This window comes from Dendrobates tinctorius, unplaced genomic scaffold, assembly GCF_039654945.1.
Source record: "Dendrobates tinctorius isolate UK_male_01 unplaced genomic scaffold, ASM3965494v1 ptg000011l, whole genome shotgun sequence".
In the NCBI taxonomy this organism is placed as follows: Eukaryota; Metazoa; Chordata; class Amphibia; order Anura; family Dendrobatidae; genus Dendrobates; species Dendrobates tinctorius.
Window position 1 is genome coordinate 52,131,021 of NW_027361679.1, and position 22,109 is coordinate 52,153,129.

The window sequence follows — 22,109 nt, forward strand, 5'->3', positions numbered from 1 at the left end:
GACAGAAAGATAGACAGAGCAAAGAGGGGCCCAAGCTAACTACATAGGAAAGGACACGAAGGCTGCTGTCTGCAATCCGTGAAAAACCCTATGAAAACAAGAGCCAACAAACTGACAGTGAAAAAGGCCCTGAAGACGCTAGGCTTCAAAAAGCTATGTCAGCACTCAGGAATATACTGAAGACAGAGCTACAGGCAAAAGGAGATTCAGCTCACCCCAGCAGGGGATGGCAGAATACTGAAAAGCAAGGAAAACAAAAAACAAAACAAAAAGGCTAACAGCCAAAACAGAAAACTTAGCTTTAGGAGCAGGAATCAGACTGGTGTCCTAGGAGTCCACAGAGAAATCACCCGCAGGGCAGAAGGGCGTCGGCAGCCTTATATCCAGTCTGTGACTCCACTCAGCCAGTCATCCTCATTAGACTCAGGTGCCTGATAATCAGGCTCATTACCTTCCTTCACCAGAATAGGGAGTTCACTAGAATCCAGTGACGAAGGGGAAAATGAACTCACAACAAGTATCTCTTCTTTTTTCTGCTGATTATCACAGCTGACACCGGGCACTATGTGTCAGGGGTGGTCACAGACCACCCCTGGCACACTGCGATCAAACACGATCGCAGTGTATCGGGGGTTTAGGGAAGCATCGGCAGGGAGGGGGCTCCCTCCGTGCTTCCCTGAGACCCCCGCAGCAGCGTGATGTGCAGCGCTGCTGCGGGGGCCTCCTTCCCTGCAGGTCCCCGGATCCAATATGGCGGCAGGGACCTTTGGGGGCCTGCAGTGAGCTGGCTTCCTCACTGCCTGCACAGCGCAGGCATGAGGAAGCCTTGTGCAGTGCCTGTGAGAGATCGCTGATCTGTCACAGCGATCTGTGATGTGTCAGATCAGCGATCTGACACATGGACAGTTATCCCCCCTGGGACAATGTAATAAAGTAAAAAAAAAAAGTGTAATAATAATTTTTAAAAAAATCGCTAATTAAATAAAAAAAAAATATTCCCTAATAAATTCATTTTTTGGAAATAAAAAAAACAATAAAAGTATTCATATTTAGTATCGCCGCATCCATAACGACCCACCCTATAAAATTGTCCCATTAGTTAATCCCTTTATTGAACCCCTTAAAAAATAAAAATAAAAAACATAGCAAAAAATAATGCTTTATTATCAGACTGCCGAACAAAAAGTGCAATAACGCGCGATCAAAAAGACGGATATAAATAACCATGGTACCGCTGAAAACGTCATCTTGTCCCGCAAAAAATTAAAAAAGTTATAACTCGCAAGATAAAGCAATGCAAAAATAATTATTTTTTATATAGAATTGTTTTCATTGCATAAAAGCGCCAAAACATAAAAAAGACATAAATGAGGTATTGCTGTAATCATACTGACCCGAAGAATAAAACCGCTTTATCAATTTTACCATATGTGAAATGGTGTAACCGTAACCCCCCAAAAGAAATTCTTGAAATGCTGGTTTTTGTTCATCCTGCGTCCCAAAAATCGGAATAAAAAGCTATCAAAAAAGTTACCTGCCCGAAAATTGTACCAATAAAAATGTCAAATCGTCCCGCAAAAAGTAAGACCACATATGACTTGGTGGGTCAAAATCTGGAAAAATTATAGCTCTCAAAATGTGGTGATGCAAAAACTACTTTTACAATAAAAAGCGTCTTTTAGCGTGTGACAGCTGCCAAATATAAAAACCCGCCATAAATAGTAAATCAAACCCCTCTTTATCACCCCCTTAGTTAGGGAAAAATAATAACATTAAAAAAAAGAATGTATTTATTTCCATTTCCCATTAGGGATAGGGTTAGGGCTAGTGCTAGGGTTAGGGTTAGGGCTAGGGTTAGAGCTGAGATTAGGGTTATGGGTGTGTTGGAGTTAGGGTTGGAGTTAGAATTGGGGGGTTTCCACTGTTTGGGTACTTCAGGTGCTCTCCAAACGCAAGATTCGTCTCATCTCAATTTCAGCCAATTCTGCGTTGAAAAAGTCAAATGGTGCTCCTTCCCTTCCAAGCTCTGCCATGTGCCCAAACAGTGTTTTACCCCCACATACGGGGTATCAGCCTACTCAGGACAAATTGCAAAACAACTTTTGGGGTCCAGTTTCTCCTGTTACCTTTAGGAAAATAAAAAATTGGGGGCAAAAATGACATTTTTGTCGAAAAAAATATGATTTTTTTATTTTCACGCCCTAAGTTCCTTAGGGGGTCTAGTTTCCAAAATGGGGTCACTTGTGGGGAGTTTCAACAGTTTAGGTACGTCAGAGGCTCTCCAAACGCGACATGACACTCGCAGACCATTCCATCAAAGTCTGCATTCCAAAACGTCACTACTTCCCTTCCGAGCCTCGACGTGTGCCCATACAGTAGTTTTCTCCCACATATGAGGTATCAGTGTACTCAGGACAAATTGGACAACAATTTTTGGGGTCCAATTTCTCCTGTTACCCTTGGGAAAATAAAAAAATTGGGGACTAAACGATCACATTTGTGGAAAAAATAGGATTTTTTTATTTTCACGCCCGGGCGTTATAAACTTCTGTGAAGCACTGAGGGGTTCAAAGTGCTTACCACACATCTAGCTAAGTTCCTTGGGTGGTCTAGTTTCCAAAATGGTGTCATTTGTGGGGGGTTTCCACTGTTTAGGCACATCAGGGGATTTCCAAACGCGGCATGGCATCCGATCCCAATTCCAGCCAAAAAAGTCAAATGGCGCTGCTTCCCTTCCGAGCTCTGCCATGCGCCCAAATAGTGGTTTACCCCCACATGTGGGGTATCAGCGTATTCAGGACGAATTGCACAATAACTTTTAGGGTCCTGTTACCCTTGGGAAAATAAAAATTGGGGGTGAAAAGATCATTTTTTTGGAAAAAATTTGATTTTTTAATTTTATGGCTGTACGTTATAAACTTCTGTGAAGCCCTGGGAGGTTCAAAGTTCTCTCCACACATCTAGATAAGTTCCTTGGGGGGTCTAGTTTCCAAAATGGTGTCATTTGTGGGGGGTTTCCACTGTTTTGGCACATCAGGGGTTTCCAAACACGACATGGCGTCCGATCTCAATTCCAGCCATAAAAGTCAAATGGCGCTTCTTCCCTTCCGAGCTTTGCCATGTGCCCAAATAGGGGTTTACCCCCACATGTGGGGTATCAAAGTACTCAGGATGAATTGCACAATAACGTTTAGGGTCCTGTTACCCTTGGGAAAATGAAAATTTAGAGTGAAAAGATCATTTTTGTGGAAAAAATATGATTTTTTTAATTGTACGACTGTACGTTATAAACTTCTGTGAAGCCCTTGTGGGTTCAAAGTTCTCACCACTTATCTAGATAAATTCCTTGGGGGATCTAGTTTCCAAAATGGGGTCACTTGTGGGTGGTTTCCACTGTTTAGGCACATCAGGGGCTCTCCAAACGTGACATGGCGTCCGTTCTGAATTCCAGCCAATTTTGCATTGAAAAAGTCAAACGGCGCTCCTTCCCTTCTGAGCTCTGCCATGCGCCGAAACAGTGGTTCACCCCTCATATCAGGTATCAGCGTACTCAGGAGAAATTGCACAATAACTTTTGCAGTCCAATTTCTCCTGTTACCCTTGGTAAAATAAAAAAATTGGACCTGAAGTACTTTTTTTGTGAAAAAAAGTTAAATGTTCATTTTTTTCAAACATTCAAACAATTCCTGTGAAGCACCTGAAGGGTTAATAAACTTCTTGAATGTGGTTTAGAGCACCTTAAGGGGTGCAGTTTTTAGAATGGTGTCACTTTTTGGTATTTTCTATCATATAGACCCCTCAAAGTGACTTCAAATGTGATGTGGTCCGTAAAAATAAAATGGTGTTGCAAAAATGAGAAATCGCTGGTCAACTTTTAACCCTTATAACTTCCTAACAACAAAAAATTTTGGTTCCAAAATTGTGCTGATGTAAAGTAAACATATGTGAAACATATGTTGAGTTTTTTGTGTGCCATATATCTGTGATTTAAGGGCATAAAAATTCAAAGTTGGAAAATTGCGAAATTTTCAAAATTTTTGACAAATTTCCATTTTTTTCACAAATAAACGCAAGTTATATCAATGAAATTTTACCACTAACATTAATTACAATATGTCACGAGAAAACAATGTCAGAATCACCAGGATCCATGGAAGCATTTCAGAGTTATTACCTCATAAAGGGACAGTGGTCAGAATTGCAAAATTGGCCCGGTCATGAACGTGCAGACCACCCTTGGGTGTTAAGGGGTTAAATTATTTGCCATTATGGGTTATCAGAATTATCTGAAAAGAAAACAGATTTGGGGGAGATTTATCTCTGAAAACTGGATCTGTGAAACTAAAGGCCCCGTCACACACAGCGATCTCGCTAGCGAGATCGCTGATTTTGTGACGCCACACGATCTCGCAAGCGTCTCGATCAGTGACCGGCCCACCTGCTGAGTATCGCTGATCGTTCTCGATCTTCCTGGGCCATTTTTTGATCGCTGGTCTCCCGCTGGCCAGCACGCATCGCGTGGCAGCGAGAGACCAGCGATCAGTGACGCTGGTTTCTAATGTAAACAATGGGTATCCAGGAGCCGCGGCTCTTGGCTACCCGATGTTTACCTTGAAAAACCAGCATGTACCCCGGTTTCCAAGGTAAACAGTGGGTAACCAAGAGCCATGGCTCCTGGATAACCAATGTTTACATTAGAAACCAGCTTGCTCGCTGGTCCTGATCGCTGGAGGGGCTGTCTATGTGACAGCTCACCAGCGATCAGCTTAACGATGTCCCAGCAATCCCATCCATGTCGGATCTTTGGTGGGATCGCTGGGACATCGTTATGTGTAACGGGGCCTTAACTCAGTTGCCCTTAGCAATCAATCAGATTCTAACTTTCATTTTCCAAAGAGTCTGTGAAGAATGATTGGTTGCTAAGGGCAACTGATTCAGTTTTACCTTACACCATGTTTGATAAATCTCACCCTTCATAGCCATATTACACATACTGCCCACCTACTTTTGGACCACCCTGTGTATATATATATATATATATAAATATATATATATATATATAAATATATATATATATATATATACATATTTCTCTATCCATTCAAGTAGAAAAATATAACTGTTTTGTTCATTATAAATAGAAAAGTTAGATTTAAAAAAAAAAATCGACCAGAAAACTCATTTTAGTTGATTTACATTGGTGACCCTCAGGCTTCTGCAGCAAATGCATCAGGTCTGTATGAACATTTAATGGGGTTAATCCATGTGTGGCTAACCACTAAGGTTTCATGTCTCTTTCTGAAGAATTGTTTTATATTAAAGGCAGAAAACCCAATGCAATACAAATTTCCTAATGGGTGTCTATAAGTAGGCAATTATAGCACAACATCATCACAAAATATATGTCAAAATCCATAGGAAAAAATTCTTAATGTGAACATTCCCATTTTCACTTTTTTTTTCATTTTCAGAATTTACATAGTTTGACATTGCTTATTAAAATAAAGCATATAAAGTCAGTATAATGTGTTTATCATAAAAACTAGTGAGTGACAGGAAGAAATGTTTCAAATTCTGTTTTTCACACAAGAGGCAGCCCCATATATCATTCAAGGCTCATTAGCTATTTCTTCAAGATTTTCTTTCACTTGAAGCCTCATGAAACTTATGAGATGTGCTGTCATAGTTAAGCATGGAGCATATGTCGCTTCCTACCTGCTTTATGCTGAGCTCAACACAATCTACCGCCCATCCATTGCCAGAACCAATGTATTTACTTTCGTCCTTAGTAAAGCATTTAAGGAATAATGATGCTCCTGCAGTTACAGCTTCTTATGTTTTTTTTCTTTTGGTAATGCAATGCCTTTTTTACTCAGCATAAAGCAAACCCACACTGTGGAAATACTATATTTTACCTTGTTTTCAGTGAGAAGTATAAATCCCAAATTTCTCAACAGATCACATGAATATAAATATAAAAGCTTTTCATCAAACTTGGAGCCCTTCACTATAAGTAAGAAAAGAGAGCCTCTCTGAATGAGCTGGTCTTGCATTACAACAGTTTTACTAATTGTAAATTAAAAGGCTCAGCAAAAATAAGTACACCCACTTTGAAAAGTAAAATTTCTATCAATATCAGACTGTTGACAAGACAGAGTTTCATAGAACATTTTTTTTAACCATTTCGTTATGAACAAGGTTAATATCACTTTCATTACAAAATCTTCAGTTTTACTCAAATTAGTTGATGAACAAATGAATACACCTCACATCAAAGACTACTATATCTAGTATTTTGTATGACCTCCATGATTTTTAAGGACAGCACCAAGTCTTCGAAGCCTGGAATGAACAAGTTGGGTGACATACTGTATTTCAACATCATTTTCCATTCTTCAGTAATGACCTCTTTTAAGGACTGGATGCTGGATGGAGAATGATGCCCCACTTCAGTATTCCCCATAGATGTTCGATTAGGTTCGGATCAGGAGACATACTTGGTCACTGAATCACTTTCACCCAATTCTTCTTCAGAAATCCAAAAGTGGCCTTAGATGTATGTGTGTTTTGAATCATTATTATTTTGGAAAAGTGAATGTCTACCAATGGCACGGAGTGATGGTAGCACCTTCTTTTTCAATATAGAGCAATATATCTGTGAATTCATAATAGCATCAATTAAAAGAAGCTCCCAAAGTACTCATGCAGCCCCAGGACACTGCTGCCATCATTCAATAAATCTTGATGAGGAGTCTACTATTTTTTGCATTTATTAATTTGAGTAAAACTAAAGATTTTGTAATGAATATTATATAACTAAGCTTACTTTCATGTTATGGGTTAAAAATGAAACTCAATCTTGTTAAAATTTTGGAAATTGTTCTTGGGTTCAGCAAAACATTGATTAAAATTTTACAAAAGGTAAAGGGTAAATTTTACAAATTTTATTCATTAATACTGAGCACTGTATATGACAAGCAAGACATACACAAAGATATGTTGGTGGGTGAGCCAACAAGGGAAACCCCTATAATAAAATGAAGCAAATTACCATGAATGTACTGTACAATGGATGAGAAAGTATAGTGGGTACGGAAAGTATTCAGACCCCTTTAAATTTTTCATTCTTTGTTTCATTGCAGCCATTTGGTAAATTCAAAAAAGTTCATTTTTTTCTCATTAACCCCTTCATGACCAAACCTATTTTGACCTTAATGACCAGGCCATTTTTTGCAATTCTGACCAGTGTCCCTTTATGAGGTAATAACTCAGGAACGCTTCAACGGATCCTAGCAATTCTGAGACTGTTTTTTCATGACATATTGGGCTTCATGGTAGTCGTAAATTTAGGTTGATAATTTTTGCGTTTATTTGTGAAAAAATCAGAAATTTGGCGAAAATTTAGAAAATTTCACAATTTTCAAATTTTTAATTTTTATTCTGTTAAACCAGAGAGTTATGTGACACAATTTAGTTACTAAATAACATTTCCCACATGTCTACTTTACATCAGCACAATTTTGGAAACAAAATTTTTTTTGTTACGAAGTTATAAGGGTTAAAAGTTGACCAGCGATTTCTCATTTTTACTAAATTTACAAAACCATTTTTTTAGGGACCACCTCACATTTGAAGTCACTTTGAGGGGTCCATATGGCAGAAAATACCCAAAAGTGACACAATTCTAAAAACTGCACCCCTCAAGCTACTCAAAACTACATTCAAGAAGATTATTAACCCTTCAGGTGTTTCACAGGTACTAAAGCAACGTGGAAAGAAAAAATGGACATTTTAATTTTTCCAACAAAAATTTTCTTTTATCAACAATTTTTTCATTTTCACATAGGCAACAGGATAAAATGGATCCTAAAATTTGTTGGGCAATTTCTCCTGAGTACACCGATACCTCATATGAGGTCATAAACCACTGTTTGGGCGCACGGCAGGGCTCAGAAGGGAAGGAGCGCTAATTTGACTTTTTGAATGGAAAATATGCTGGAATATTTAGCGGTTGCCATGTCGCATTTGGAGAGCCCCTGTGTGCCTAACCATTGGAACTCCCCCACAAGTGACCCCATTTTGGAAACTAGACCCCCCCAGGAACTTATCTAGATGCATAATTATCATTTTGAACCCCCAGGTGCTTCACAAATTGACCTGTAAAAAAAAAGTACTTTTTTTTTTACAAAAATTTTCTTTTAGCCTCAGTTTTTTCATTTTCACATGGGCAACAGGATAAATTGGATCCTAAAATTTGTTGAGCAACTTCTCCTGAGTGCACTGATACCTCATATGTGGTCATAAACCACTGTTTGGGTGTACGGCAGGGTCCGGAAGGGAAGGAGCACCATTTGACTTTTTGAATGAATAATTAGCTCCAATCGTTATCGGACACCATGTTGCATTTGGAGAGCCCCTGTGCACCTAAACATTGGAGCTCCCCCACAAGTGACCCCATTTTGGAAACTAGACCCCTTATGGAACTTATCTAGATGTATAGTGAGCACTTTCAATCCCCAAGTGCTTCACAAAAGTTTATAACACAGAGCAGTGAAAATAAAAAAATTTTTTCCTCAAAAATGATTTTTTAGCACGCTATTTTTAATTTTCACAAGGATAACAGGAGAAATTGGACCACAAAACTTGTTGTCCAGTTTGTCCTGAGTACGCTGGTACCCCATATGTGGGGGGAGCCACTGTTTGGGCGCACGGCAGGGCTCAGAAGGGAAGGAGCGACATTTGACTTTTTGAAATGAAAATTACTTCTAATCGTTAGCGGACACCATGTCGTGTTTGGAGAGCCCCTGTGTACCTAAACATTGGAGCTCTCCCACAAATGACCCCATTTTGGAAACTATACCCCCTAAGGAACTTATCTAGATGCATAGTGAGCACTTTGAACCCCCAAGTGCTTCACAAAAGTTTATAATTAGTGTTGAGCGATACCGTTCGATACCCAAAAATATCGTATCGGATGGTATCGCCCGATACGAAAAAAATATCGGGTATCGCCGATTCCGATACCGGAAGTCCCATTCAAGTCAATGGGACTTCCGGTATCGGAATTTAAAAAAGCCCTTTATTTCCTTGTTGGCTAATTCTACATAATTGAAAACAAATAAGAATCATGTAGAATGTACTGTGGGAGGTGGAGGAGACATTAAAGGCATAGTGGTTTATTCAAATCACATGGCATAGCATTAATTCCAATTTTTTTTTTCAAGATGTTCGGAGTTAAAAAGATATTGACTATGTTAACTTTTTTATATTTTGTCAAATATGTATGTTTCACAACTTCCATGCTCTTCACCTTCTTTTGTACTTCTCCCACACTTTCTCCTTCATGATCCGCAGCAGTAGCATTTTTTTCATCAACTTTTTCTTCACCTTATTCATCTTCTTCTTCACCTTCTTCCCATTAATTTTTTTTTCCATTCTTCATATTCTTCTTATTCAGCTATTATTAATTTTCATATGCTATTTCTTCATCTTTTTCTTCATTTTCTTATGGTGGTGACAGGCATTCCTGTAGTACTTATCTATAAAAGTTATAAGATTACACCTTACGTTCTGCCTGTCACAAAAGATTTACAACAGGATTTGTCCGCGTTCAGTTTGGCCTGCAGCAGCAGGCATTTTCCAGGGGCACCACGAGGAGGAATGGACTCACCCACTGTCACATCGGCGGGCATGCCCGCCGATGCCCCTGCTGCTGCGGCGCGCGCCGCAGCGTTACCTCTCCAGCGCGCTCCCGTCCGGTCACGCGCCCGCCGTCCACTCGGCCTCACGGTGGCTCCTGGCTCCCGCCTCCTGGTTCGCGCACGCCACCTCCCACGCCCTCTCTCCAGCGGTGGGCGGCGCTGAGGGGCGGGTCCAGGGGACGCACTTCCGGGGGTGTGCTGTATTTCAGGCGTCCTCGCTGTCAGGAGGACGCCTGATGATTGTGTAGATTCTCTGCACCCTCTGGCCTCTACAGTTTTGCTGTAGTTAAACTCTCTCTGCCTGTTTCGCCCTGTCGTCCTCAGTCTCGTGTCTCCCTTCCACCCAGTCTGCCTGGGCGCTGTCTTCCTTCCATCCCCTGTGCCGTCCTCTGTCTCCAGTCCGCCTTGGTCTTCCACGTGCCTTTCTCCCGTAGTATTCCTCCCCTGTGCCACTGGTCCTTGCTCGTTATTCGCACCGTCACCTTCCCAGTCCTTTTGTCCGTGGAGCCGTCCCTCTTGGTTCCGGCTGTCGCGCCTCCCGTCCTCTGTGGCCCTGCCCCTAACGATCCCTGTATAGGGGTCGGTCTTCACCTGGCGTGCTCGGCCCAGGGGCTCCGGATCCGTGACCCAGAGGGTCCACTCTCTAACGTAGAGTTCCCCTAAGTATTACAGTATCATCAGGCCATGGACCCCGCCGGTGCCGCGGCTGCCACTCAAAAGGAACTGCTTTTCCTTAGAGAGAACCAGACCCGTATCATGTCGTTCATGAAGTCCATGGACTCCCGGCTCTCCGCTCTTCAAACCGCAGACCCAGCGCACGCACCCCTCTTAGTCAGTCTCCAGCAGGAGCTCGCACAACAGCGCGATGCTCAGTCCCACATTTTGGGGTATATGGCGTCCGTGGATGATCGGCTGCTTTCTTTGCAGTCCTCTGCGGCCGCTTCCTCCCAAGCCCGGGACGCCGTCCCTTGTCCTCCCCCCCGTCTCGGTAAACCGCCCAGGTACTGTGGGGACCCAAAATTGTGTAGGGGATTTTTAAATCAGTGCAGATTGCACTTCGATCTGTTACCCCAACAGTACCCCACGGATCGTGCTAAGGTGGCCTTTATCATCTCCCATCTAGAGGGGGAGGCGTTGGCTTGGGTGAACCCCTTATGGGAGAGGGATGACCCGGTGGTGACCAACATTCAGTGTTTTTTGGAGACATTCCGTAAGGTTTTTGATGAACCTGGACGTCATGCTTCCTCTACAGAGGCCCTTTTTAACCTCAGCCAGGGGTCCCTTACGGTAGGGCAATACGCCATCCGTTTCCGGACCTTGTCCTCAGAGCTGGGGTGGAATAATGAAGCACTGGTTGGTGCGTTTTGGAGAGGCCTTTCTAGTAAAATCAAAGACGAGTTGGCCGGGCGTGATCTTCCCACCACCCTGGAAGATCTCATCTCCCTGGCTACCCGTATTGACCGGCGTTTTCAGGAACGCGCCAGAGAGTCAGCCAGGGAGAAGAGGTCCTTTAGATTATACCAAGCTCCCATTCCGCGCTCCGTTGCTCCCCCTAGCAACCCCACCCCTGAGCCTATGCAAGTAGATCGCATCAAGCTGTCTGAACTACGGCGGAAGGAGAGGATGACCAAGGGACTCTGTCTCTATTGTGGAGGGGCCAATCACTTCATACGCACTTGCCCTGAGAGACCGGGAAACGCATCCGCCTAGGCCAGGTAGGAGAGGGCCCCCTAGGTGATTCTACCCCCTCTCTTCCACTTACTGTTTCAGCTCTGCTTATTTCAGGTCGGGGGCGTAGCTCCGTGGAGGCGTATGTGGACTCGGGCGCGGCAGGCAACTTCATCCACCAGGAGGAGGTTGACAGACTCCAGATTCCCGTGGTCGTCCTAAGTAACCCTCGAGCAATCACCTCCGTTGATGGCAAACCTCTTCCTGGGCTCATCACCACGGTAACCACTGAAGTAAACCTGCAAATTGGCGCTCTTCATTCTGAGAAGATTGCCTTTTATGTCCTGCCTCAATTATCCCACGCCATTCTCTTGGGACTACCTTGGCTTAGGCGGCATGAGCCAGTTGTCCACTGGCGCTCCGGAGAGATCCTGCGCTGGGGGCACGCCTGCCATGTAAACTGTTTACGTACCCTGGTTCGTTCCCATCCTCAGTTTTATCTGCAGACCTCCCTGGTCTTCCTGTGCCATACCACGCTTATGCTGATGTTTTCTGCAAGAAAGAGGCAGATTCCCTGCCTCCTCACCGGCCTTATGACTGCCCCATCGACCTGATTCCTGGAGCGGTCCCTCCCAGAGGTAGAACATACCCTCTCTCTCCAGCCGAGACCTCTGCCATGACGGAATATATCCACGAAAATCTGTCCAAAGGGTTTATCCGAAAGTCCTCCTCTCCCGCGGGCGCGGGTTTTTTCTTCGTCCAGAAGAAAGATGGATCACTGCGGCCTTGCATTGATTACCGGGGTCTGAACAAAATCACCATCAAAAATCGTTACCCCCTTCCGTTGATTCCGGAGCTTTTTGACCGACTGAGAGGAGCCCGGATCTTCACGAAGTTAGACCTGCGGGGAGCTTACAATTTGGTCCGGATCCGTGCTGGGGACGAGTGGAAGACGGCCTTCAATACCCGTGACGGGCATTATGAATACCTAGTCATGCCATTTGGCCTTTGCAATGCCCCCGCTGTGTTCCAAGAATTTATCAATGAGGTATTCCGGGATCTACTTTATTCCTGTGTAGTCATCTACCTGGACGACATTCTCGTTTTCTCCCCCGATCTGCCCTCTCATCGCAAGAGTGTACGCTTGGTCTTGCACCGCCTTCGAGAGAACCAACTCTACACCAAGATCGAGAAATGCCTTTTTGAACAGTCGTCTCTACCCTTCTTGGGATATGTCGTCACCGACTCCGGTCTAAGGATGGATCCCGAAAAACTCAGTGCGGTACTCAAGTGGCCCCGTCCAGTGGGGATTAAGGCCATCCAGCGGTTTCTTGGGTTCGCAAATTATTATCGTCAGTTTGTGCCTCACTTTTCTACGGTTACCAAACCCATCACGGACCTGACCCGCAAGGGAACGAAGCCCAATACCTGGTCCCCTGAAGCGGAAAACGCCTTCCAAACTCTGAAACGTTCCTTTTCGTCAGCACCCATTTTGCATCGGCCTGTGACCAGCAGACCCTTTGTCCTGGAAGTGGATGCCTCCTCCACTGGAGCGGGGGCGGTCCTGTCCCAGCAGGCTTCGTCCGGACGGCTGGTCCCTTGCGGTTTTTTTTCTAAAGTCTTTTCACCGGCGGAGTGCAACTACTCCATTGGAGATCGAGAATTACTGGCCATTAAGATGGCCTTGGCTGAATGGCGGTATTTACTCGAGGGGGCTGTACATCCCTTTACCATCCTCACGGACCACAAGAACCTGGCTTATCTGCAGTCTGCCCAAAGGCTCAATGCCCGGCAAGCCCGGTGGGCCCTGTATTTCTCCCGCTTTGACTTCCAACTTCGCTTCCGACCGGGTAATAGGAACATCAAGGCCGATGCCCTTTCCAGGTCGTTGCAGTCTTCAGAGAGGGATGAAGTCCCATCCTATATTATCGAGCCGACTAAGATGATCACCGTGGCTCCTGTGAATTTTGCTATCCCTCCGCCCGGTAAGACCTTCGTCCCTTCAAGCAGACGTACAGAGGTGTTGGGTTGGGGACATTCCTCCAAAATTGCTGGACACGTTGGGACAAAGAAGACTCTCTTACTGCTGTCCCGGTATTACTGGTGGCCCACGCTTCGCCAGGATGTGATGGACTACGTGGCCTCTTGCACAATCTGTGCCCAGAATAAGGTGGCTAGGACTTTGCCCGCCGGTCTTCTTCACCCGTTGCCAGTTCCTGAGGCTCCCTGGCAGCAGATTGCCATGGATTTCGTGACTGACTTACCCCGCTCAGCCGGATGTACCACCATCTTAGTCGTGGCAGATCGTTTTTCTAAAATGGCCCATTTTATTCCCTTACCGGGACTACCGTCCGCCCCGAAGTTGGCTGAGATCTTCATCCACCAGGTCTTCAGGCTGCATGATCTTCCTCAGCGGATTCTGTCGGATCGGGGGGTCCAGTTCACCTCCCGCTTCTGGAGGGCACTCTGCCGGCTTATGGGTACATCTCTTGACTTCTCCTCCGCATATCATCCTCAGACCAACGGGCAAGTGGAGCGAATTAATCAGGGGTTAACCACCTTTCTACGTCACTTCACCAACGCTCATCAGGACGACTGGGTTGCGCTCTTACCTTGGGCTGAATTCTCGCACAATAATCATCCTAGTGAATCTACCACTAAGTCACCTTTTTTTGTGGTAACCGGTCAGAACCCAAGTATTCCGTTGCCTTTTTTCACCTCTACAGGAGTACCCGCAGCCGATTCTCTTGCTAAAGAATTCTCGCAGATTTGGAGAGAGACCAGGGACGCGCTCAAAAGTGCCAACGTCCGAATCAAGAAACATGCGGACAAGAGACGGAAGGACGTGCCCCCATACCATCCGGGTGACAAGGTCTGGCTTTCAACTCGACATATCCGTCTGAGAGTTCCCTCTTACAAGCTGAGTCCTCGGTACATTGGGCCTTTTGAAGTGATTGGACGTATTAATGCAGTGGTTTACAAACTGAGGTTGCCTGCTTCGCTCCGGGTGCCCAACGCCTTCCATGTCTCGCTCTTGAAACCCGTAGTCCTGAATCGGTTCCAACCAGTTTCCATCGTCCCTCCCTCACCTGCGATCTCGGACAACGTCTTCGAGGTCAAGGACATCTTGGCTATGAAAAGAGTCCGGGGTAAGACCTTTTTTCTTATCGATTGGGTGGGTTTTGGCCCCGAGGAGAGGTCCTGGGAGCCTCGGGAGAATATCAACGCCCCTCTCATTCTGAAAAAGTTTTTGGCCAATCTCAGTAAGGGAGGACGTAAGGGGAGGGGTACTGTCACATCGGCGGGCATGCCCGCCGATGCCCCTGCTGCTGCGGCGCGCGCCGCAGCGTTACCTCTCCAGCGCGCTCCCGTCCGGTCACGCGCCCGCCGTCCACTCGGCCTCACGGCGGCTCCTGGCTCCCGCCTCCTGGTTCGCGCACGCCACCTCCCACGCCCTCTCTCCAGCGGTGGGCGGCGCTGAGGGGCGGGTCCAGGGGACGCACTTCCGGGGGTGTGCTGTATTTCAGGCGTCCTCGCTGTCAGGAGGACGCCTGATGATTGTGTAGATTCTCTGCACCCTCTGGCCTCTACAGTTTTGCTGTAGTTAAACTCTCTCTGCCTGTTTCGCCCTGTCGTCCTCAGTCTCGTGTCTCCCTTCCACCCAGTCTGCCTGGGCGCTGTCTTCCTTCCATCCCCTGTGCCGTCCTCTGTCTCCAGTCCGCCTTGGTCTTCCACGTGCCTTTCTCCCGTAGTATTCCTCCCCTGTGCCACTGGTCCTTGCTCGTTATTCGCACCGTCACCTTCCCAGTCCTTTTGTCCGTGGAGCCGTCCCTCTTGGTTCCGGCTGTCGCGCCTCCGTCCTCTGTGGCCCTGCCCCTAACGATCCCTGTATAGGGGTCGGTCTTCACCTGGCGTGCTCGGCCCAGGGGCTCCGGATCCGTGACCCAGAGGGTCCAGTCTCTAACGTAGAGTTCCCCTAAGTATTACACCCCCATTTACTGCTTAGTCTTCTTCTGCTTATAATTTTGATTTCTTCTATGATGATTTTTAGTCTTATGCTTAATGTTCTTCTGCTTTCTGTTCTTCTGCTTCTTGTTCTTCTGTCTTTTGTTCTGTATCTTGGTGGTTGTCTTCATGTTCTTTGTCCTCTTGGTCATATTATTTAGGGTCATATTTCTGGTCTTCTTTGGTGTGGTCTTCAGGGTCGTCGTCATGAGGGTCGTCGTCATGGAGATCAATAAGGATTACCAAAGACAATTTCAAAAAGCTTGATCTTGGAAATGCAGCAGAAGGTACAAGAAGGCTGAGAAACTGGCGAGAACCAGCTGACAGTACTGGAACCCCTAGTGGCAGCAGAAGGAACAATTGCCAATGGCACTACTGAGGAACAGCTGACGGTGCTGGACCCCGGTTACAATGCAGGAGGTACCTGTGCTAGAAACCACTACCAAGGACCAGCGGACGGTGCTGGACCTCGGATACCGAGATGGAGGCACCTAGGCCAAAGGCTCTGGCGAGAACCAGCTGACAGTGCTGGAACCCAGATGGGTAGCAGAAGGAACAAGAGCCAATGGCACTACCGAGGACCAACTGATGGTGCTGGACCACGGTTACTAAGCAGAAGGTACCTGTGCTAAAAAGCACTACCAAGGACCAGCTGACGGTGCTGGACCTCGGATACCGAGATGGAGGCACCTAGGCCAAAGGCTCTGGCGAGAACCAGCTGACAGTGCTGGAACCCAGATGGGTAGCAGAAGGAACAAGAGCCAATGGCACTACCGAGGACTAACTGACGGTGCTGGACCACGGTTACTAAGCAGAAGGTACCTGTGCTAAAAAGCACTACCAAGGACCAGCTGACGGTGCTGGACCTTGGATACCGAGATGGAGGCACCTAGGCCAAAGGCTCTGGCGAGAACCAGCTGACAGTGCTGGAACCCGGGTTGGTAGCAGAAGGTACCCATCCAAAGCAAAGTAGCCAGGCCGCAAGCCGGCCGCAGTTACCGAAACCCACAGTCCTACAGGGGGTCCATGTCCGATTGGCACTACGGATCCAGCCTTCAGTGCCAGTTCCCGTGCCAAAGACACTGCCGATAACCAGCTGACGGTGCTGGAACCCAGATGGGTAGCAAAAGCTACAAGAGCCAATGGCACTACCGAGGAACAGCTGACGGTGCTGGACCACGGTTGCTAGGCAGGAGGTACCTGTGCTAGAAAGCACTACCAAAGACCAGCTGACAGTGCTGGACCATCGGATACCGAGATGGAGGCACCTAGGCCAAAGGCTCTGGCGAGAACCAGCTGACAGTGCTGGAACCCGGGTGGGTAGCAGAAGGTACCCATCCAAAGCAAAGTAGCCAGGCCGCAAGCCGGCCGCAGTTACCGAAACCCACAGTCCTACAGGGGGTCCATGTCCGATTGGCACTTCGGATCCAGCCTTCAGTGCCAGTTCCCGCAGCCCACATAGGAGTCACCTAAACTGCAGGCACCATAGAGTCGGCTAACCCGGCCGCAAGACGACAGGACAATGGCTTGGTGGCATAGTGACCTTGACACTACCCGGAAACAGCAGGCATGCTGAAAACAGGCTGGGCAACAGGGTGTACCCGTGCCAAAGACACTGCCGAGAACCAGCTGACGGTGCTGGAACCCAGATGGGTAGCAAAAGCTACAAGAGCCAATGGCACTACCGAGGAACAGCTGACGGTGCTGGACCACGGTTACTAGGCAGGAGGTACCTGTGCTAGAAAGCACTACCAAGGACCAGCGGACGGTGCTGGACCTTCGGATACCGAGATGGAGGCACCTAGGCCAAAGGCTCTGGCGAGAACCAGCTGACAGTGCTGGAACCCGGGTGGGTAGCAGAAGGTACCCATCCAAAGCAAAGTAGCCAGGCCGGAAGCCGGCCGCAGTTACCGAAACCCACAGTCCTACAGGGGGTCCATGTCCGATTGGCACTTCGGATCCAGCCTTCAGTGCCAGTTCCCGCAGCCCACATAGGAGTCACCTAAACTGCAGGCACCATAGAGTCGGCTAACCCGGCCGCAAGACGACAGGACAATGGCTTGGTGGCATAGTGACCTTGACACTACCCGGAAACAGCAGGCATGCTGAAAACAGGCTGGGCAACAGGGTGTACCCGTGCCAAAGACACTGCCGAGAACCAGCTGACGGTGCTGGAACCCAGATGGGTAGCAAAAGCTACAAGAGCCAATGGCACTACCGAGGAACAGCTGACGGTGCTGGACCACGGTTACTAGGCAGGAGGTACCTGTGCTAGAAAGCACTACCAAGGACCAGCGGACGGTGCTGGACCTTCGGATACCGAGATGGAGGCACCTAGGCCAAAGGCTCTGGCGAGAACCAGCTGGCAGTGCTGGAACCCGGATGGGTAGCAGAAGGAACAAGAGCCAATGGCACTACCGAGGACCAACTGACGGTGCTGGACCACGGTTACTAAGCAGAAGGTACCTGTGCTAAAAAGCACTACCAAGGACCAGCTGACGGTGCTGGACCTCAGATACCGAGATGGAGGCACCTAGGCCAAAGGCTCTGGCGGGAACCAGCTGACAGTGCTGGAACCCGGGTGGGTAGCAGAAGGTACCCATCCAAAGCAAAGTAGCCAGGCCGCAAGCCGGCCGCAGTTACTGAAACCCACAGTCCTACAGGGGGTCCATGTCCGATTGGCACTACGGATCCAGCCTTCAGAGCCAGTTCTGGCGAGAACCAGCTGACAGTGCTGGAACCCGGATGGGTAGCAGAAGGAACAAGAGCCAATGGCACTACCGAGGACCAACTGACGGTGCTGGACCACGATTACTAAGCAGAAGGTACCTGTGCTAAAAAGCACTACCAAGGACCAGCTGACGGTGCTGGACCTCGGATACCGAGATGGAGGCACCTAGGCCAAAGGCTCTGGCGAGAACCAGCTGACAGTGCTGGAACCCGGGTGGGTAGCAGAAGGTACCCATCCAAAGCAAAGTAGCCAGGCCGCAAGCCGGCCGCAGTTACCGAAACCCACAGTCCTACAGGGGGTCCATGTCCGATTGGCACTACGGATCCAGCCTTCAGTGCCAGTTCCCGCAGCCCACATAGGAGTCACTTAAACTGCAGGCATCGTAGAGTCGGCTAACCCGGCCGCAAGACGACAGGACAACGGATTGGTGGCATAGTGACCTTGACACTACCCGGAAACAGCTGGCGTGCTGGAACCAGGCTGGGCAACAGGGAGTACCCGTGCCAAAGACACTGTCTAGCACCAACTGGCGTTGTTGGAGCCCAGGGACAATCATGGTGTAGGCCGAGGCCTACTTGGTGGTAGTTTTAGACTGTCAACGTACTCCAATTAGGCATCTGTCTCCACTCTGTTTCCAGGATTTCACGTGACCACCAACACCGCCAGTTTATGCGTACAGTAGCCGTCTGCCCAATCCACACGTGTTCCTGGGGTTCTGTAATGTCAGCAGATCCCCTGATGTGTGTCTGCCAATGTCTCCTGCTCTGTCCACATTCCCACCACTTGCAGTGGGAAGGTGGACAGCGCAGGAGACAGTGCCGGACACACTTTGGGGGATCAGCTCACGTTACAGAACACCAGGAACACAGGAACAAGTGTGGAATGCATGGACGGCAACTGTGAGCAGGAACTGGCGGTGTTGGAGGTTAGGGGAAATACTAGAGACGGAGTGGAGACAGAGGCCAAATCAGAGAATGTTTAAATCTGAAGTAGTTACAAGTTGGAGGCAGCAGCAGTTTGCCCTCCACACAGCAGGGGATCAGCTGACGTTACCGAACCCCACTTTCACATGAACGAGTGTTTTTTTTCTGTGTGGACAGCACTTCCGAGCACCAACTGGCGTTGTTGGAGCCCAGGGACAATCATGGTGCAGGCCGAGGCCTACTAGGAGCCAGGTGTAAATATCACATGGCCATAACTATTCAGACCCTTTGCTCAGACACTCATATTTAAGCCACATGCTGTCCATTTCCTTGTGATCCTCCCATGAGATGGTTCTACTCCTTCATTGGAGTACAGTTGTGTTTAATTAAACGGATAGGACTTGATTTGTAAAGGCACACACCTGTCTATATAAGACCTCACAGCTCACAGTGCATGTCAGACCAAATGAGAGTCATGAGGTCAAAGGAACTGGCCAAGGAGCTCAGAGACAGAATTGTGGCAAGGCACAGATCTTGCCAAGGTTACAAAATAATTTCTGCAGTACTCAAGGTTCCAAAGAGCACAGTGGCCTCTATAATCCTTAAATGGAAGAAGTTTGGGACCACCAGAAGTTTTCCTAGACCTGGCCATCCAGCCAAACTGAGCAATCGTGGGAGAAAAGCCTTGGTGAGAGAGGTAAATAAGAACCCCAAGATCACTGTGGCTGAGCTCCACAGATGCAGTAGGGAGATGGGAGAAAGTTCCACAAAGTCAACAATCACTGCAGCCCTCCATTAGTCAGGCCTTTATGGCAGAGTGGCCCGATGCAAGCCTCTCCTCAGTGCCAGACATATGAAAGCCTGCATACAGTTTGCTAAAAAACACATGGAAGACTCTCAGACTATGAGAAATAAGATTCTCTGGTCTGATGACATGAAGATAGAACTTTTTGGTGATAAATCTAAGCTGTATGTGTGGAGAAAACCAGGCACTGCTCATCACCTGCCCAATACAATTCTAACAGTAAAACATGGTGGTTGCAACATCATGCTATGAGGTGTTTTTCAGCTGCAGGGACAGGACGACTGGTTGCAATTGAAGGAAACATGAATGCAGCCAAGTACAGAGATATCCTGAATGAAAATTTCTTCCAGAGTCACCTGAACCTCAGACTTGGCTAAAGGTTCACCTTCCAACAATACAATGACCCTAAGCACACAGCTAAAATAACAAAGAAGTGGCTTCAGAACAACTCTGACAACATTGCCACAGGTCACAGTCACAGCTGCAGAGTCAGGCTAACATAGGCCAGCATGACCCCGCAGCGCTCTGACCGACAGTCTGCGATAGTGTTACCTGGGGTCACAGTCACAGTTGTGGGATCATGCTGACACCTGACATCATGATCCCGCAGCGCTCTGACCAACGGTTTGAGGTAGCATTACTGCAGGTCACAGTCACAGCTGCGGGGTTACGCTGACATCTGACAGCATGATCCCGCAGTGCTCTGACCGTTATTCTGCGGTAGCGTTACCACAGGTCACAGTCACAGCTGCGGGGTTACGCTGACAACTGACAGCATGATTCCACATCGCTCTGACCAACGGTGTTACTGGTGGTTGCGTTGCCACCAATAAGAACCACTGTGCTGGTGTTTCCCTGGGCCGTCACACAGATGACCACATGGGAAACACCAAAGGAATGCAAAACAAAAACTCCGCAAATCTGCAAACATTTTTATGCCTACGTTTTTGCTGCGGATTTGACTGACTCAGTTGAAGTTAATGGGTGCAGAAATGCAAAGAATTGACATGCTGCAGTGAAAAACATACTGCTAATACAGAAATTTACTGATCATGTGCACAACATTTCAGGATTGTTATAGAATTAGCTTGCATTAGGATTCCATTGTGCTTTAGGTCTATTTCCACGTGGAAAAAAATGTCACAAAAATGTTTAAAAAACGCATGGTGTGCACATAGCCTAAGTCAGTCTAGTTCTGCCGAGTACACGCCCTCTGTTTGTGCAATGAGCGGTCTGTATGGCTTCCTACTTGTAAAGTATCTGCTCAGTTTACCTCGGCTCTCGCTTCTGAAACAGCCCACGTTCACATACATGCACCTCTGCACAGGAAAAATCTTTTCTAAGCACAAGAGCTCCACAGCACTAGAGCTGTCCCAAGTATTTGAAGTACTCTTTGACAACACATACATCAGTGGAGGCTGGTGGCCAGGGAAAGTCTTCTACTTAAAGTGTAATCTTCGTTTTAATTTCTATTTCATATATCAATAGTACATATGAAAACAAGCAACTTTGTAAGATATCTTATCAGAGAAGTCTGCATCTTTTTTTTGCCAAAATGAATCATTTGATTTTCAAATTTTTCAATTGTGAAGTAAAATCTGTATTCAGTGAAGACAACTTTCCCATTACTGAGATGGGAGATGGCAGCTGAAACCGATAGGATTCTATCTTAGATAGAAGGGGCGGAGTGATCAATTCTGGCAGAGAAAGACGCAGATTTCTCTGATAAGATATTTTACAAATGTTCTTATGCTATCAATATATACTATTGATTTATGAAATAAAAATTAAAATGATGGTTACTTTTTAATGAATCACACAATTTTAGCCCATGATCAAAAAACCAACTTCATACCTGACAGGTTTGGCCTCGAATTATACCTGTGTTTTAAGTTTTGTTAGCTTGCTCTGTTACAAAATAAATGTGAACGGAGGCAGAAAGGACAAACTGACTAGAATGGGGTCTGCTTGGTTATTGCTTTTTGTGTCTATTTTTTTATTTGTTCTAAATACGGATTTCACAACAGATTTTGCATCAGAGTATAAAGTGGAGCATGGAAAACCCTTTAAGAAACACTTACCCATTTAGGCATTTTTCCTGCATGAGGATCGTGATGGTGAAACTGTAGTACTAGCACCGTAACTACTACAGAGAGTCCAACAATGACCATAATACTTGCAAAATACTGAGCTGCAAGAAAAAAAAAACACCTGTTCAGTTATTGACAATTTACTGAAAATACGAAACACTGCTTACAGGGAAACTGACAACAGTA

General features: G+C 46.8%; 1 protein-coding gene across 1 annotated transcript in view; it reads right to left on the minus strand.

Annotated features, from left to right (window-relative positions):
* Positions 1-22,109, minus strand: part of LOC141047209 (neuronal acetylcholine receptor subunit alpha-7-like) — a 373,011-nt gene that overhangs the window by 3,756 nt on the left and 347,146 nt on the right. The window contains exon 9 of the mRNA XM_073542164.1: positions 21,915-22,024. Coding sequence (XP_073398265.1) covers positions 21,915-22,024 — 110 coding nt within the window. The remainder of the gene's footprint in view (positions 1-21,914; positions 22,025-22,109) is intronic.